At 37.7% G+C, this 19,031-nt stretch overlaps 1 protein-coding gene across 2 annotated transcripts in view; it reads right to left on the reverse strand.

The window, feature by feature from the left end:
• Positions 1-19,031, reverse strand: part of rhoq (ras homolog family member Q) — a 42,913-nt gene that overhangs the window by 16,845 nt on the left and 7,037 nt on the right. Inside the window, exon 1 of one of the 2 annotated variants that reach the window (XM_015393719.1) lies at positions 9,518-9,664. The exons of the other annotated variant lie outside the window; for it this stretch is intronic. Within the exon in view, the coding sequence (XP_015249205.1) occupies positions 9,518-9,631 (114 nt within the window). The 5' untranslated portion in view covers positions 9,632-9,664. Of the gene's footprint in view, positions 1-9,517; positions 9,665-19,031 lie in introns of those variants that run through there. 2 annotated transcript variants of the gene reach the window in all.

A 19,031-nucleotide genomic window follows, 5' to 3' on the forward strand; every position in this document is an offset into this window, starting at 1 on the left:
TGTAGTATACAGGGGGTGACCAAGGGCGATCAGCCACTCACGACTACCTCCCAATCAGGAATCGTAAGGTCGCGAGAAAATCAAACATGTTTGAAATTCAGTCGGCCGTTGTAAGGTCGCATCAGAGCGTCGTGCCACCCAGTGTGAGAGCATGCATCGTGGGCTGTGAACTTTTAAACCCTGCCCTTTTGCCGTACAGTTTGAGCTGTAGCTGCGTGGAACAATTGAAAATATCGGACAGTGTATGGCCTGCTTAAAAGGGGAAGCCATGACTCTGAAGTAACAAGAAACAGTCTGCGCAGGCAACAGACAACTGTTACCCACATGAATTCATACTGTTGTAAGAACATTTCAATTTAATATTGGAACTCCCTTTTTTTAGATCTCGATTTAGCTGTTGAAATAAAAGACTGTTCTATTTTGTAAGTCTTTACACTTCTTTACTAGTTCTGGTGGTAAATGTGGATTCTATTAGTTAACACCTATCTACTTAGATTTCCTTTTCCAAACCTCAAAACCAAAAGTTGTTGCTGCTTATATGATTAGCAGCTATAAAGACCAAAACCTTTTTCTTTCTTTTTAACTGTCTTGTATCTGGCACAAAGTTGTGCAAATAGTGGCTTTTTAAAACTTTCTGAAACAGCAACATTTGCTTGTAGAAAACAAATAAGTCTAGATAAGCTAACCATTGAAACAACATGGAAAAACGTTGTGCAAAACAGTTTATTAAAACTATTTGGGAAAATCAAGAACAATCTCTTTTTTTCCTCCTGCTGTGTTTGTGCAAAAACTCAGATATCTGCATTAAAACATGCTCTTAATGTCTCTCCATACATGAGATGATGAAGAGCACCTTGTCCTTCACCTCTGCGTTGCATAGACACTGTAAGCAGCTCGGCAGTTTACTGTAAACAGGACTGGATCTACTCTGATTCGGCTCCGATTCCTCAGTAAACCTCAGAAACATTACCAAACACAGTAAAGGCCTCCACACCCTCCAGCTGTCCTGAGTTTAATCGCTGCTTACAAGAGAAATGTTTACACTCCTGCTGAGGCGCTTATAGGATAAAAGTTTCCACCAGAAATAAGTCACACAGTTTTATTAGCCAAGTGCAAAGGTTCACACAGACATCATTGACAAAGCGTGTGTAGGAGTCTGCTGGAAATGATATGATCAGTAGAAAAAAAAAAGGGGAAATAAATGAAAGAGAAACTAAATATGGTGACTTATTATGACAACTGTGAGTGAAACATGATCATGTTTTAACAGTATCCTATACTGCTGCAACAATTTAAAGGATCGAATGAATAAATGGTTCAATAGCTGGAGAGACTGTGTTACCTCAACAACAGAGAGAGTTGGTGCTACTTGAGTTTAGACATCTTGACAGTTCATGGAGAAAAAAAAACACTTAGTTTGGCCAATATGAACAGTACAAGTATAGCTTCATTCAGGCAGCTGATCAGCAATGTGCAGCAATAGCTGCATACTTGTAGTAGCTCTCTTTACAAGCTTATTAAAAGTAGTTTGGACAGCAGGGGCAATAAAAATGAGAGTATCAGCAGGTTTGAAACTGTTTATATTGTTTGTTAAATGATCGTGATACTGAAAAATTTTATTAATTGCCCTGATTTTATAACATTACTCTATGAGAAATCCTTTAATTTTAAACAAAAAACTGCAACAGTCAAATTAAGCAAATAGGACTGCAATCAAATGAGATTCCCTTATGACAGTAATGAATTGCTGCAGTTGACTGGATGACAAGAAAAATGGTCCCCATATACTGAATCTATCAGGAAAATTATATAGAAACCAAGTTCAGGTTTTCAAAGAGGACATTTCAACAGCATGTAGGAAGGCATGAAAGGAACAGGATGAAAAAAAAGGCCCCATTTTCATAAGACAAGCAGTAATGAACTATTCAAGTAGGTGGCTGTCTGAAGACATTTCCACAACCAGTGATGGTATGGAGCAGCATCTCAGTCAGCTGCCACCAATGGTGGAACCTACCAAAAAAGAAAAACAAACTCTACATGTCTGACATTAAAAAAATGTTATTGCAAAAAACCTTTAAACAAGAATGACTTTTTAAAATTCTTTTTCACAATATGTTGGGATCTTTACATAGATGATCTATTATTGGATATAGATCCAATCCAATCCAATCCACTTTATTTATATAGCACGATTTAAATAAACACAAGGTTTCCAAAGTGCTGCACAAAAAGATAAAATAACTAAACTAAATAAAAGTAAATAAAATAAAATAAAAGCACTGCCCGCACAGGATAAAAATATGCATGTGTATACATAAAATCAACACTCTACATGGTGTAGATGATGATTTCTTGACTAGAATAAACTAAGTAGTTTAATATTGCCCAAACTTTGATATAGAAAAACAAAGAAAGAAGCACCATTAACTGCCAAGTGTAATTTTTTTTTTTTAATTTCAAGTGTAAATAATAGAAAATGTGGTTTTAGACTATTTGGCTGTGAAACAAAATTGCTGTTTTATCTGTGATTGTTTCTCTCCCTTTAATTTAAATGACAGATTTAACAGTGATTTTATCATTTTTTCTAACATCTTTTGCAATTTCATATCTGCAACATGGTTTTAGTTTTATAGCTAAAAAGAATACTGATCTAAATGGTTATTTTGGTCAGGACTGTTTTTCATATTGGAACTCTGCCAATTGGTTCTTTTTGACCTTTGAATTGAAAAAAAGTGTTGATTTTACTTCTGGAGTAATCTTGGAGGTCTCACCACTTCTGAGACAGGTCCCTACTGTTTAAATCTAAACTTTTGCTCCCAGAGTGGTTTGATGCTCAGCAGCCTCAGGAACAGCTTTATAACTTTGACTTTTTCCCGTTAAGTCAGTGACACACAATGACAAAGAGTGCAATGATATCAGTGAGTCATTCCCTCCTCCTCTTCATCCCCCTCCCTCATGTGCTTCCCCTCCAGCTCTCCTCTTCATCTAACCCCCCCCCATCTGCTTCCAATGCCTCCTCAGGCCTCTTAAACCACTGAGAGTATATCAGCAGAGTCAGAGACGCCTGCACCAATATGGCCGGCGGGTGAGAACACAAGCCCCGACACAGACCCAGCACCTCTGTTCCTCTAATGTACAAAAAAAGCACATTTTAAACACTGCTGGAATAAAAGCAATGCCTATATGTGCTCTGCCAGTACTTTAACTGTGATTAATGATAATTAATTATAGCCTGAACCCTAATGCCTTCTGTCTGAGCATGCTTGCATGGTGAGAACATCCCTCTGCTCTGTGCTATTCTTCAACTTTACTTGTAATAACAAGACATAAAAGAACTGCTTATTTATGTAAGCAATTTTACTCTTTATATGTAACATTGCCTGGGAAATTTCTTGGATAATCTTATTCTTACCCCTGGAGAAGATTTGCTAAATCTCTAGTGATGTGTCATTACAGCCCAGCTGAGATTTAGGATGAGAAATGCAGTTTATGAAAAGATGGAGCTAAAAAGTCTTGGCTTCATACTAACCCTGAGAAAAACAACAAAGTAATGTTCCTCTAAGTGATGTACAGTATTGTGTTTAACTTTTTATTCTAGACCTTACCTACTGTCCAGAAAATAGTTAAGAACACACACATTTGGCAGCATTATCAAACACCCTGGCTGGATCCAAATGTGAGCAAATTTGCAGCTGCTAACAATTCCTCCAGAAAACTGTGAGAAAGGATTCAAGTCGGGGCTTTCGATTAGAGGAAGAAAAACACAGAGCTATGACACCATCGTCTTTTAGCAGAAAGTTTGGATTACTCACCCGGAGAGTGTTGGATGTCTGTGAATTAACATAGAGGGACAACATGATGACTGCACCCTCTGAAATAGGATTCTGCGTTACTGGATCTGAACCCACTCTGCAAAATGAATCAGGTCAAATCTTTCCCTCTGCTGCTCAGACTTTGAGCCATTAGATGTTGCTTTCACTAAGGGGAGACATTAGAAAGTCATTTCTCAAAGAAGCATGGGGAATATCCAATATGTTTGACTTCTAAAGTGACTGAATATTTTAGTTTTGTGATCTGCAGTAAAAATGTAACTGCCTCAAAATTCATAAAATCTTTCCAAATGCCATCCAGTTGCCGATATGTTACATCCCACTGGCCCTTAGCTCATTTAAATCCATAGTTTAACATTTTCACTGTGTTTGTGTAGGGATTAAATGACATTTTATGGACAAGCGCATTCCCCCCAGGAGTCCCTACTGGTTGCCAAGCAGCTAGTTGGGGAGAGGGTGGACAAGGCAACAGTTTCCTCTGATTTTCCATTTTTGCTCTGCAGATCTCTTATTAAGAACCTTCTCACTCATCAAAACACAGCTAATCAATGTATCATCATCTCAATAAGAGAATAATCAGAGAATAATCAGATAATCAGATTGTAACGTTTGCGACTCTACATATTAATGTCATGACAAAAATACTTGAGCAATGACTTCAAAGATGCAGTTTTTGCTGGTCCCTGATCAGATATTCCATAAAACTAACCCTCAGATCAGGACATGCTGTACAGGAAAAAAAAAAGAAATAAAGCTCTGTCTTAGCATCTACAGGTCAATGGAGGCTCACTAAACATATTAAAATTTTTAAGTTAATGACAGGAAAGTTGCCTTCATTAAGAGTTTAAGAGGAAGCCTTTCCTCACTCACAACAATATGGCAGCATATCGACCTAGCTTTGTAAATTAGCATCTGATTGATTGAACCTGAAGACTTCTGAAGAAGTGCTCTTTGGAAGGATGAGATGTTAAGCACCCTTCATGACAATGCACACGATATTGTTTGGAGAAAGCCAAACAACGTATCAGTACATATTAGGCTTTTTTTGCAGAAAGGACCCAAGCATCTTGGAAAAACCTAAGATGATGCAAGAACTGCTTTTTAAAATACCGGTTTTCTTTATCACATTTAACATCCCAGATTGATGTTATTTTATTACATCACCCTGGGCATTCATGTGGGATCCTCCCTCTTTCATACTCAGAAGTTTGTAACAGGATGCAGTGCAGGCGATTAATACTAAAAAAATACTAAAAAATACTGAAAAAAAAATAAGTGACCTCTGATGGCCAAAAAAACAGATCTGCCCAACTTAGAAGTTTAGGTTTGAATAGGAGATTCTGGTCCTATGCAGATGATCTGCTAAAAGAGCCTCTTCATCTCAATTTTGAGCAGATTTTGAGCATTATTGCCATCTACAATGCCTTGCAAAAGTATTTGCCTTCCCTTGAACTTTTTTTCACATTTCAGGCTTCAAACATAAAGATATAAGACTGTAATTCTTTGTGAAGTATCAACAAAAAGTGGGTCACAATCATGAAGTGGAATGAAACGGGTTTGGGTTGCACGTCACTTGGGGTCTGTCTGTATCAATTTTGCACATCGATTCAGGTCTGGACTTTGACCCGGCCATCCTAACACCTGGTATGTTTATTTGTGAACCATTTCATTGTAGATTTTCCTTTATGTTTTTGACTTATGTTTTGTCTTGTTGGAAGATAAATCTCCATCCCAGTCTCAGGTCTTTTTCAGACTCCAACAGGTTTTCTTCCAGAATGGTCCGGCACATGGTTCAATCCATCTTCTCATCAATTATATTCATTTTCTCTTTCCTTGCTGAAGCAAAAGCAGGCCCTAACCACAATGCTGCCACTACCATGTTTGACAGTGGGGATGGTGCGTGAAAGGTGATGAGCTGTGTTGCTTTTACGGCAAACATAATGTTTTGCATTGTTGCCAAAAAGTTCGATGTTGGTTTCATCTGACCAGAGCACTTTCTTCCACATGTTACCTGTGTCTCCCAGGTGGTTTTGGCAAACCTTAAGGGTTTTTATGGATATCTTTAAGAAATGTCTTTCTTCATAAAGGCTATATGTGTGCAGTATACGACTGATTGTTGAGTCTCCCTTCTCAGCTGTAGATCTCTGCAGTTCATCCAGAGGGATCATGGGCCTCTAGGCTGCATCACTGATCAGTCTTCTTCTTGTTTGAGCATGAAAATTTAGAGTACCAGCCAGATCTTCCTAGATTTTCAGTTGTCTGATACTTCTTCGATTTCACTATTACCGCTTGCAGTGCTCCTTGGCATTTGTAAAGCTTGAGTAATTTTTTTTATATTCGAATTCACCTTTAAACTTCCCAACAACAGTATCCCTACCTGCCTGGTGTGTTCCTTGTTTTTTAAGGATCGCTTTAAACAGATCTCTGTGACTATCAAAGAGCAGATGCATTTATTGTATACTGAGAGATAATTATACACAGATGGATTCTATTTATCATGATCAGTCATTTAGGTTAAGATTGGATCATTCAGAGATCCTCAATGAGCCTCTGGGGAGAGTTTGCTGCACTGAAAGAAAAGGGGCTGAATAATTTTACATGCCCCACTCTTCAGCTTTCATTTGTTAGAAAAGTTTAAAATATCCAATAAATATCCAATAAATTTGTTCTTCTTCATGATTGTGCCATTAATGCGAAATTGCCACCTGTGTAGAAAACTAGAAAGTAGAATAAACGTTTCTTTAACATGATTGCAGATGCTATTGTTGCCTTAACTGTTTGGGATTTGGGTCACCACAGCTTAAGACCCCAATGATTTTTGATTTTGGCATTAATTGAAGACGGGCTATAGCCAGCTTTCAGAAGGTTGTGACGATGGAAACACAAAGAACTGGAGCTAAACCTAACAATGGAACCAGTTTGGTATAAGAAGCCCCCATTGATTTGACAATTTACTAATGTCTCCTAGAGTTGAGTCGACCTCAAACACACCTTGAAATCTACATAAGAATGTCTGAAATTGAGAATCCATTGATCCAATGGTCAAAGTCAAGACCTCATTTTTAACTAAAATGTTTTGTTCTTAACAGGTTTTGATAGACCAGTGCAGAGAGAATTGCCTGCAAAATGAAGAATATTTGAAGAAATTCCAGCACTATATTATGAGACTGAGAGTATTAGAGAAATTACTCTTTAGAGATAGTGGTGCTGAAGGTCATTCAACAAGCTGTTGAACTATGGGCTGCTATTAGTCTATTTTAGCTTATTTTCTGGTAAATGTCAATTGTGTTTTCCCAAAATAGTTTTTTAAACCTACTAAAGAGACACATTTTTAAAAATGCTTTAAGATGATTACATTATGATGTTGCATAACTGTGTTTTTTGTGTCTAAGCAGCTTAGTGGGGTCAGCCTCCAACCTTTATCTCCATCCTGACCTGCTACCCTCCGGTCCCAGCTGTAGGATTTGAGGCTCTTTAGGCCACTAAGCTAGAGAAAACCCCTCATCAGCCTGTACAGCAGGGCTGTTTGGGGATTTGGATTAACGTGTGAAATGAAGTGGTAAAGGTGATTACAGGGTGGGCAGTCGAGTGTGAGGGCAGCTGATGGGCTGTGCAAATGAGGCGCCAGCCAGAAACAAAGTGTGGGTCAATAGGACAGCGGGATACGGGTCACCTGAGTTTCTGTTCCTGAGGCTTTTCCATGGGCACCACAGCACTTAGCATCCACATCCTCCTGGTTATCAGGCAGGCAGTGGAGCTAGACTTGGTTGAGTGCAGTGGCAGCAGGAAGGGGAAGGAATGAATAAGTAAAGACTTTCCCCTCTGCTCCTCTCATCATATTTAGCTAAACTGGCTTTTCCTTGTGGAACAATCCCCAAAGCAGTGCCAAATTGCAAGGGGGAAAAGGACAGTTTCAGAACCTCTCAATCACATACAGTCTAAGCTGAGACATGATGGTGTGAATGTAGAACAATTCTAAAAAGAATGAGCTAATAATTTGCAGCATAGATAAGCTGCAAACATGATGGAGAAAAAAAAGTTTTGCATTTTTAAAGTTACAAGGAAAACAATTTCAACATGTTATTAGAATTACCTGAGACACACCCACCCTAAGTAGTCCAAACTGTGAAATGGAAAGAAAACGAAAAAAAAAGAATTTCAGCATTTTTCTTTATAAAAAAAAAGTTCAGAAAAGCAGTTGCAACTATCTGCTCGTTATACTTCTTAAATAATAGCAGGGTAATTAACACCTACAACTCTTGAATACAAAACCCTTGGTTTTCTTATCCAAATTGCAAAGCACTTAACCCACTTCTATTTGGGGTTTTTGCATAATTTATCAGGCCCTTAGTATCAATTTTCACTTCAGTTCTCAGACTTCTTAACTGATTTACAGTTAAATACTAACAAGGTCATTATAGTTGGAAATTTCAGTCATGTTGACACGAAAATTCTAAATATGGGTTTTGATGCTACCCCAGACTCTATTTGCTTTGATCAAATTATTAGTAGACCTACACACTTTGTCTTAATACTCTGGACCTTGAGCGGTCTCCCAGCACAAAGACATGTGGCGTCGAGTGTGAAAAGATGTTGAAGCAGTGATGAATCTAGCAGTTGCAGGATGGTAAAATTAAGGGACAGGACATGAAGGCCCCTGATTTAAACCAATTCATTATAACTCTGGCCATATATTAAGGTTTGTCCTGCAAGGGGGTGATCTTTCCCCTTAGTTTCAGGTCTGGTCCTTCTATGTAGCTTAATTCATCTTTCCATTAAATATGAACATTTGTGCCATCATCACAATTCACAGTGGAGGAGATGCACAAAATTAATTAAGGTGTCACATATTCTCTGTTTACCAGTAACGCATTTGATCATTCAAATGGACTTTCACTACATATTCATATGACCACATGTGATACAGTCATGAATTAATCCTCCATTATAGGTTGGAGTTGGTGATATTTGAAAAAAAAAGAAAAAGAGTGAGTAAAATAAGCGTAATAGCAAATCGTACCATTCAATATTCTTTAATATCACATTATCCTTTGTTTTATAATATAGCCCTATTGCTTGAAGGTGAACCTTCACCCTAATGTCAAGTATTTTGCAGGCTCAAAGAGTCTTTTCTTCAATTTTGCACCATATTTAGTACCAGCTATTGCTAAAGTATACCATATATATACTAAAAGTGCATTTGCTGCTGTCACCATGTTTCAATCTAAATATGTTATTTCTTTACAAATGTTCTCTAACAAAGCTCTGAGGCTTTTACATAAGATCAGCATTCACACACTGATGGAGTTACACACAGTTGGACTCATTTTACTAATCAGGTGTCTTCAAGGCAATTGATTGTGCTGGATTGTATTTAAGAGCATCAGAGTAAAAGAAGGCTGACTTCAAATGCCAGTAAAGAAAAAAAATTATGTGAAATATTCTGATAAGATATAGTCTCATTTCACACTACAATTTTGTGTTACTTTTTCTTTGATGATTATATAAAATCCAGATAAAACACATAACTGATTAGGCTCTAATGTAAAAAGTGACAAACTGTAGAAAAAAAAAGAACACTTTTGCAAATGATTGTAGCCTACATTTCCGAGCAATTAAAAGAAAAATGAAACCGAAAGGGACGAATTTAGCCTCTCAAGAGAAATTCCAGCTTAAACTTGCCTTACCTCCCCTGACCAAATCCGTCTCTCTCTCTTCCTCTTCCTCTCTGTCTCCTCCTTGCTGTCTACTCCTCTCTTAGGACTGCTGTGTCTTTGATCAAGCTCTGAAGTTATAAACATTACCAGCTGGCCATTCGCTCCACATGAGGAGGTCAGTCGAGTCGTAGGCGGCGGCTTTGGGGGGAGGGTGGGTGCAGTAACTCTACTCTTTGGAAACGGCGGCATCCAAAGCAGACATCTGGGAGAACTTCTCCATTTCAGAGAGCCTCTGATTCAGCTAAAAACAAATCGTCCCCTAACACACACACACACTATGAAACGTGCTAAGATAGACAATGAGGCAGTGTTCTGGTTTTTTCTAGCCAACTGTAACAATAATACCATCTGCTTTCTTAAGGAAAAACATAAAAACAGTCACAGGTAGCAATAGTAGCTTACTACACCATGCCTTCTCAAACTTAGTTATTGTCTTTAAACAGATTGTGTTTCAGTTACTGCCTGATGTGGGACTGTTACAGCAGCCCCCAGAGCCAAGTGTTAACGGTTCAGTGTTCGGCAAATGCAGTTTAATGTTGCCAGGGAACAGAGAAGGTCAAAGGTCATATGGGGAGAGAACGTGAAGCGAGGTGCTGCTGAAAGGAATCCATGTACAGTGCTGCCTTTAGTAGAGGCTGTCTGCATTCATTTAATGTTTCTCACCAAAACTTGCAATGCCATAAGACAAAAAAAAAAAAATGCTGAATCCACTTCCTTCCTCATGCACAGTTTCAAAGTCTTTTTTTTTTCTTTTTTGAAAAAAGAAGTGCTGCCGCAATGATTACATCTGGTCTGCATTCTTCTCCTGCTATTCCGTTAATGGTGCATGGCTTAGTTTTTTAGCAGGCAGCAGTTGATCAGAAGAAAGAAACCATAAAGACCATCAGGAATGTGTATTTTAATGCCATCTTTGCTCATGCATGCTCCTGTGTAGACTTGAAAACAAATGCCCAAAACTAAACTTTAATTAAATGTCAAACAAGCGGTTTCTAACAGAAAAAAGTCAATGAAAGTTGAACAAAATTCCCAAAACCAAACTTGGATCTTCTTGTCATTAAGGGTTATATTTAGTTTTTTTGTTCCAGCTTACAGTTATGTGACTGACTAGAGACCCACTTAAGGTGCATTAAAGGTATAGAGGATGATTTTTTATTTCCGATTGCATCATCACAATAAGTGGTCCTCCAAATTGTCAATAATTCTGGTGATATGTTGACGTAAGGCTGTCCTACACGCTCGTCCCATTAGCTATCTTTTTCTCCGCATGCGCACTTTCAGTCACATGTGTGTGGTGAGCTACGTCAATGAAGCTCACCTTTCTCATCACGGTTCTTTGAAAATGGCCGTGGGTCGTAAGAGAAAAAGTGTGTACGAAGTGCAAGAAAAGAAAAGCCTCAGAAGAGGTAGATATATCCCAGATAGCTTTGCACGGACAGCTCTCCATGCAAAGCACCATGGGATTTGCTCTCACAGCGGGCAGCTGTTACCATAGGCTGCCTCTATCCAACAGTGGCAACTAGTAACAACGATGGCACCGCGCAGAAGAGAAGGAGTTACGTGACCAACGGAGCAAAAAGCAGTGATCATCTGTGCGAACGGTCAGTTAATTGAGCTTGCTATAAAGTCTACTATATAGTCACTGTATGTGGATACAGTAAGCTTATATGAGCTATGAGAACAGCACATTTTAAACAAGGCATTCACAAGGAGAAATGGGCTTGTGCAGGCTCTTGCACGTGCATTTTTTTTTAAGTGGAGAGGGCGGGCCTTTTAAAAAATCCTACACAATACCTTTTAAGTGTTTGGTGTGGAATTTCTAAATGCAATACAACTTACAACTGTAATGCTATATTTATCCTTTACTTTTATTAAATGCTATCGCCAAATTAGAATTCTTATTAGGAAGGTGCCAGCTAGCAGTGTTAAGAGTAACTACGTTAGTGACGGTGTTAGATTTCCAATAAAAAAGGAATTTAATTTGTTTTTACGTATTTGTAACACTGTTATAATGCAGCATGTTTCTACAGATGGATAATTCAAAGCATCTTATTATAATCAAACTCTGTTGCATTTTACTGCAGGGATCAGTAGGGAGCAGAGATGGGCATATTATAAGCTGATTGGCTGAGGAGCAGCAATGAGTGGGCAGACAGCATGCCTTAATCACAGACTGTGGAGAGACGACATCACAGAGCTACTGATCAAGTGACAGCGGTCCTAAAGAAAGGTGCTCCTTGAAGTCAATGGCTAAACTAATTGCTCTTTAATATCTAAGTGTTCAACTAAATTCACTTGAATGTTTTACTGTTTATTTCAGAAATGCACGGATTATACTGTCCTGTAGGGTTGTTTTTTCTGGACATATTGTAACCAGAAATCTATTGCAAGGTATATTTTAATTTTTTGTTAAAATACTTAAAAAGCATTGTTTTTCAGCATCAGACCTCTCTTACAAGCTAACTGAATGATTCTAAAATATCTCATTTTTATTATAAATAAACATCACATCTACAGAATTATTTTGGAACTCACTTACCAAAATTGGTACAGAGTAGTATTTGATGTTTTCAGATATGTAGTCCTTTTAATTATTAATTATTCACCATCAAATGTCTTAGATTTCATTATCAAACATACACACATTTAACCCAGTTAAACTGCACATTTAACAGGGTTAAATGTGCAGTGTCAAAGTATTTTGACTGTTTCAGAGTAATTAACACAAAAGCAGGAGTATACATTATGAAAAGAGTTAATTTAACTCTATTTCAGAGTAGGACCAAATGAACTTGGATTGGTGTTCAATTTAACTCTTTAAGTGTTATTATAACGCTGCAAAAGTTACTGTGCAGCTGTATAACATTTAGTTCCAAAAACTACCAACAAGCCACCTAGTCATCCAAATCAACCAGTTTATTCCTGAAACTTTTGGTCAAATATAAAAAAGGAAAAAAAACTATCCAATAGATAGTACAGACTTTTAATCTTAAATGATTAGATTAGATTTTATGCTGTACATTCTTTTCAGCTTTGATTCAAAAGAAAAAGTTTATTAGGGCTGAAACAATGAATCGGGTTGATCATGATTAATCAATTATTGAAGTAATCGTCTACTAATTAAGTAATCGATTCATTATTAACTGGAGTTTAGATAATGTAAAACATGATTTTAGCTGACAAAGCAACCCAATTAGAGAAGTAATTATGACAAGATTGTAAATTAAAAAAATAAACATTTTGAATTTAAGATAAAACAAAAAAACTTTCCGTCTGTCAATATGCTCTATCCAGAACTCTGGTGGAAAACTTTTAGTTCCACCTGGTTTAATTTGGTAAAAAGTCCTCTTTAACGAACCGTTGGCTCTCTGACCATTAATCGATTTATCGAAAAAAATAATCGAAACTAGCAAAATAATCAGCCATAAGGTTTATAGTTTGAAATACAACGGAAAGGATTCCTGGAATGACCTAAAAAAAAAGCNATTGCAGATGCTATTGTTGCCTTAACTGTTTGGGATTTGGGTCACCACAGCTTAAGACCCCAATGATTTTTTATTTTGGCATTAATTGAGGACGGGCTATAGCCAGCTTTCAGAAGGTTGTGACGATGGAAACACAAAGAACTGGAGCTAAACCTAACAATGGAACCAGTTTGGTATAAGAAGCCCCCATTGATTTGACAATTTACTAATGTCTCCTAGAGTTGAGTCGACCTCAAACACACCTTGAAATCTACATAAGAATGTCTGAAATTGAGAATCCATTGATCCAATGGTCAAAGTCAAGACCTCATTTTTAACTAAAATGTTTTGTTCTTAACAGGTTTTGATAGACCAGTGCAGAGAGAATTGCCTGCAAAATGAAGAATATTTGAAGAAATTCCAGCACTATATTATGAGACTGAGAGTATTAGAGAAATTACTCTTTAGAGATAGTGGTGCTGAAGGTCATTCAACAAGCTGTTGAACTATGGGCTGCTATTAGTCTATTTTAGCTTATTTTCTGGTAAATGTCAATTGTGTTTTCCCAAAATAGTTTTTTAAACCTACTAAAGAGACACATTTTTAAAAATGCTTTAAGATGATTACATTATGATGTTGCATAACTGTGTTTTTTGTGTCTAAGCAGCTTAGTGGGGTCAGCCTCCAACCTTTATCTCCATCCTGACCTGCTACCCTCCGGTCCCAGCTGTAGGATTTGAGGCTCTTTAGGCCACTAAGCTAGAGAAAACCCCTCATCAGCCTGTACAGCAGGGCTGTTTGGGGATTTGGATTAACGTGTGAAATGAAGTGGTAAAGGTGATTACAGGGTGGGCAGTCGAGTGTGAGGGCAGCTGATGGGCTGAGCAAATGAGGCGCCAGCCAGAAACAAAGTGTGGGTCAATAGGACAGCGGGATACGGGTCACCTGAGTTTCTGTTCCTGAGGCTTTTCCATGGGCACCACAGCACTTAGCATCCACATCCTCCTGGTTATCAGGCAGGCAGTGGAGCTAGACTTGGTTGAGTGCAGTGGCAGCAGGAAGGGGAAGGAATGAATAAGTAAAGACTTTCCCCTCTGCTCCTCTCATCATATTTAGCTAAACTGGCTTTTCCTTGTGGAACAATCCCCAAAGCAGTGCCAAATTGCAAGGGGGAAAAGGACAGTTTCAGAACCTCTCAATCACATACAGTCTAAGCTGAGGCATGATGGTGTGAATGTAGAACAATTCTAAAAAGAATGAGCTAATAATTTGCAGCATAGATAAGCTGCAAACATGATGGAGAAAAAAAAGTTTTGCATTTTTAAAGTTACAAGGAAAACAATTTCAACATGTTATTAGAATTACCTGAGACACACCCACCCTAAGTAGTCCAAACTGTGAAATGGAAAGAAAACGAAAAAAAAAGAATTTCAGCATTTTTCTTTATAAAAAAAAAGTTCAGAAAAGCAGTTGCAACTATCTGCTCGTTATACTTCTTAAATAATAGCAGGGTAATTAACACCTACAACTCTTGAATACAAAACCCTTGGTTTTCTTATCCAAATTGCAAAGCACTTAACCCACTTCTATTTGGGGTTTTTGCATAATTTATCAGGCCCTTAGTATCAATTTTCACTTCAGTTCTCAGACTTCTTAACTGATTTACAGTTAAATACTAACAAGGTCATTATAGTTGGAAATTTCAGTCATGTTGACACGAAAATTCTAAATATGGGTTTTGATGCTACCCCAGACTCTATTTGCTTTGATCAAATTATTAGTAGACCTACACACTTTGTCTTAATACTCTGGACCTTGAGCGGTCTCCCAGCACAAAGACATGTGGCGTCGAGTGTGAAAAGATGTTGAAGCAGTGATGAATCTAGCAGTTGCAGGATGGTAAAATTAAGGGACAGGACGTGAAGGCCCCTGATTTAAACCAATTCATTATAACTCTGGCCATATATTAAGGTTTGTACTGCAAGGGGGTGATCTTTCCCCTCAGTTTCAGGCCTGGTCCTTCTATGCAGCTTAATTCATCTTTCCATTAAATATAAACATTTGTACCATCATCACAATTCACAGTGGAGGAGATGCACAAAATTAATTAAGGTGTCACATATTCTCTGTTTACCAGTAACGCATTTGATCATTCAAATGGACTTTCACTACATATTCATATGACCACATGTGATACAGTCATGAATTAATCCTCCATTATAGGTTGGAGTTGGTGATATTTGAAAAAAAAAGAAAAAGAGTGAGTAAAATAAGCGTAATAGCAAATCGTACCATTCAATATTCTTTAATATCACATTATCCTTTGTTTTATAATATAGCCCTATTGCTTGAAGGTGAACCTTCACCCTAATGTCAAGTATTTTGCAGGCTCAAAGAGTCTTTTCTTCAATTTTGCACCATATTTAGTACCAGCTATTGCTAAAGTATACCAATATATATACTAAAAGTGGATTTGCTGCTGTCATGTTTCAATCTAAATATGTTATTTCTTTACAAATGTTCTCTAACAAAGCTCTGAGGCTTTTACATAAGATCAGCATTCACACAGTGATGGAGTTACACACAGTTGGACTCATTTTACTAATCAGGTGTCTTCAAGGCAATTGATTGTGCTGGATTGTATTTAAGAGCATCAGAGTAAAAGAAGGCTGACTTCAAATGCCAGTAAAGAAAAAAAATTATGTGAAATATTCTGATAAGATATAGTCTCATTTCACACTACAATTTTGTGTTACTTTTTCTTTGATGATTATATAAAATCCAGATAAAACACATAACTGATTAGGCTCTAATGTAAAAAGTGACAAACTGTAGAAAAAAAAAGAACACTTTTGCAAATGATTGTAGCCTACATTTCCGAGCAATTAAAAGAAAAATGAAACCGAAAGGGACGAATTTAGCCTCTCAAGAGAAATTCCAGCTTAAACTTGCCTTACCTCCCCTGACCAAATCCGTCTCTCTCTCTTCCTCTTCCTCTCTGTCTCCTCCTTGCTGTCTACTCCCCTCTTAGGACTGCTGTGTCTTTGATCAAGCTCTGAAGTTATAAACATTACCAGCTGGCCATTCGCTCCACATGAGGAGGTCAGTCGAGTCGTAGGCGGCGGCTTTGGGGGGAGGGTGGGTGCAGTAACTCTACTCTTTGGAAACGGCGGCATCCAAAGCAGACATCTGGGAGAACTTCTCCATTTCAGAGAGCCTCTGATTCAGCTAAAAACAAATCGTCCCCTAACACACACACACACTATGAAACGTGCTAAGATAGACAATGAGGCAGTGTTCTGGTTTTTTCTAGCCAACTGTAACAATAATACCATCTGCTTTCTTAAGGAAAAACATAAAAACAGTCACAGGTAGCAATAGTAGCTTACTACACCATGCCTTCTCAAACTTAGTTATTGTCTTTGAACAGATTGTGTTTCAGTTACTGCCTGATGTGGGACTGTTACAGCAGCCCCCAGAGCCAAGTGTTAACGGTTCAGTGTTCGGCAAATGCAGTTTAATGTTGCCAGGGAACAGAGAAGGTCAAAGGTCATATGGGGAGAGAACGTGAAGCGAGGTGCTGCTGAAAGGAATCCATGTACAGTGCTGCCTTTAGTAGAGGCTGTCTGCATTCATTTAATGTTTCTCACCAAAACTTGCAATGCCATAAGACAAAAAAAAAAAAATGCTGAATCCACTTCCTTCCTCATGCACAGTTTCAAAGTCTTTTTTTTTTCTTTTTTGAAAAAAGAAGTGCTGCCGCAATGATTACATCTGGTCTGCATTCTTCTCCTGCTATTCCGTTAATGGTGCATGGCTTAGTTTTTTAGCAGGCAGCAGTTGATCAGAAGAAAGAAACCATAAAGACCATCAGGAATGTGTATTTTAATGCCATCTTTGCTCATGCATGCTCCTGTGTAGACTTGAAAACAAATGCCCAAAACTAAACTTTAATTAAATGTCAAACAAGCGGTTTCTAACAGAAAAAAGTCAATGAAAGTTGAACAAAATTCCCAAAACCAAACTTGGATCTTCTTGTCATTAAGGGTTATATTTAGTTTTTTTGTTCCAGCTTACAGTTATGTGACTGACTAGAGACCCACTTAAGGTGCATTAAAGGTATAGAGGATGATTTTTTATTTCCGATTGCATCATCACAATAAGTGGTCCTCCAAATTGTCAATAATTCTGGTGATATGTTGACGTAAGGCTGTCCTACACGCTCGTCCCATTAGCTATCTTTTTCTCCGCATGCGCACTTTCAGTCACATGTGTGTGGTGAGCTACGTCAATGAAGCTCACCTTTCTCATCACGGTTCTTTGAAAATGGCCGTGGGTCGTAAGAGAAAAAGTGTGTACGAAGTGCAAGAAAAGAAAAGCCTCAGAAGAGGTAGATATATCCCAGATAGCTTTGCACGGACAGCTCTCCATGCAAAGCACCATGGGATTTGCTCTCACAGCGGGCAGCTGTTACCATAGGCTGCCTCTATCCAACAGTGGCAACTAGTAACAACGATGGCACCGCGCAGAAGAGAAGGAGTTACGTGACCAACGGAGCAAAAAGCAGTGATCATCTGTGCGAACGGTCAGTTAATTGAGCTTGCTATAAAGTCTACTATATAGTCACTGTATGTGGATACAGTAAGCTTATATGAGCTATGAGAACAGCACATTTTAAACAAGGCATTCACAAGGAGAAATGGGCTTGTGCAGGCTCTTGCACGTGCATTTTTTTTTAAGTGGAGAGGGCGGGCCTTTTAAAAAATCCTACACAATACCTTTTAAGTGTTTGGTGTGGAATTTCTAAATGCAATACAACTTACAACTGTAATGCTATATTTATCCTTTACTTTTATTAAATGCTATCGCCAAATTAGAATTCTTATTAGGAAGGTGCCAGCTAGCAGTGTTAAGAGTAACTACGTTAGTGACGGTGTTAGATTTCCAATAAAAAAGGAATTTAATTTGTTTTTACGTATTTGTAACACTGTTATAATGCAGCATGTTTCTACAGATGGATAATTCAAAGCATCTTATTATAATCAAACTCTGTTGCATTTTACTGCAGGGATCAGTAGGGAGCAGAGATGGGCATATTATAAGCTGATTGGCTGAGGAGCAGCAATGAGTGGGCAGACAGCATGCCTTAATCACAGACTGTGGAGAGACGACATCACAGAGCTACTGATCAAGTGACAGCGGTCCTAAAGAAAGGTGCTCCTTGAAGACAATGGCTAAACTAATTGCTCTTTAATATCTAAGTGTTCAACTAAATTCACTTGAATGGTTTACTGTTTATTTCAGAAATGCAAGGATTATACTGTCCTGTAGGGTTGTTTTTTCTGGACATATTGTAACCAGAAATCTATTGCAAGGTATATTTTAATTTTTTGTTAAAATACTTAAAAAGCATTGTTTTTCAGCATCAGACCTCTCTTACAAGCTAACTGAATGATTCTAAAATATCTCATTTTTATTATAAATAAACATCACATCTACAGAATTATTTTGGAACTCACTTACCAAAATTGGTACAGAGTAGTATTTGATGTTTTCAGATATGTAGTCCTTTTAATTATTAATTATTCACCATCAAATGTCTTAGATTTCATTATCAAACATACACACATTTAACCCAGTTAAACTGCACATTTAACAGGGTTAAATGTGCAGTGTCAAAGTATTTTGACTGTTTCAGAGTAATTAACACAAAAGCAGGAGTATACATTATGAAAAGAGTTAATTTAACTCTATTTCAGAGTAGGACCAAATGAACTTGGATTGGTGTTCAATTTAACTCTTTAAGTGTTATTATAACGCTGCAAAAGTTACTGTGCAGCTGTATAACATTTAGTTCCAAAAACTACCAACAAGCCACCTAGTCATCCAAATCAACCAGTTTATTCCTGAAACTTTTGGTCAAATATAAAAAAGGAAAAAAAACTATCCAATAGATAGTACAGACTTTTAATCTTAAATGATTAGATTAGATTTTATGCTGTACATTCTTTTCAGCTTTGATT

Source organism: Cyprinodon variegatus, unplaced genomic scaffold (genome assembly GCF_000732505.1).
Source record: "Cyprinodon variegatus isolate N-32 unplaced genomic scaffold, C_variegatus-1.0 Scaffold654, whole genome shotgun sequence".
Classification (NCBI taxonomy): Eukaryota; Metazoa; Chordata; class Actinopteri; order Cyprinodontiformes; family Cyprinodontidae; genus Cyprinodon; species Cyprinodon variegatus.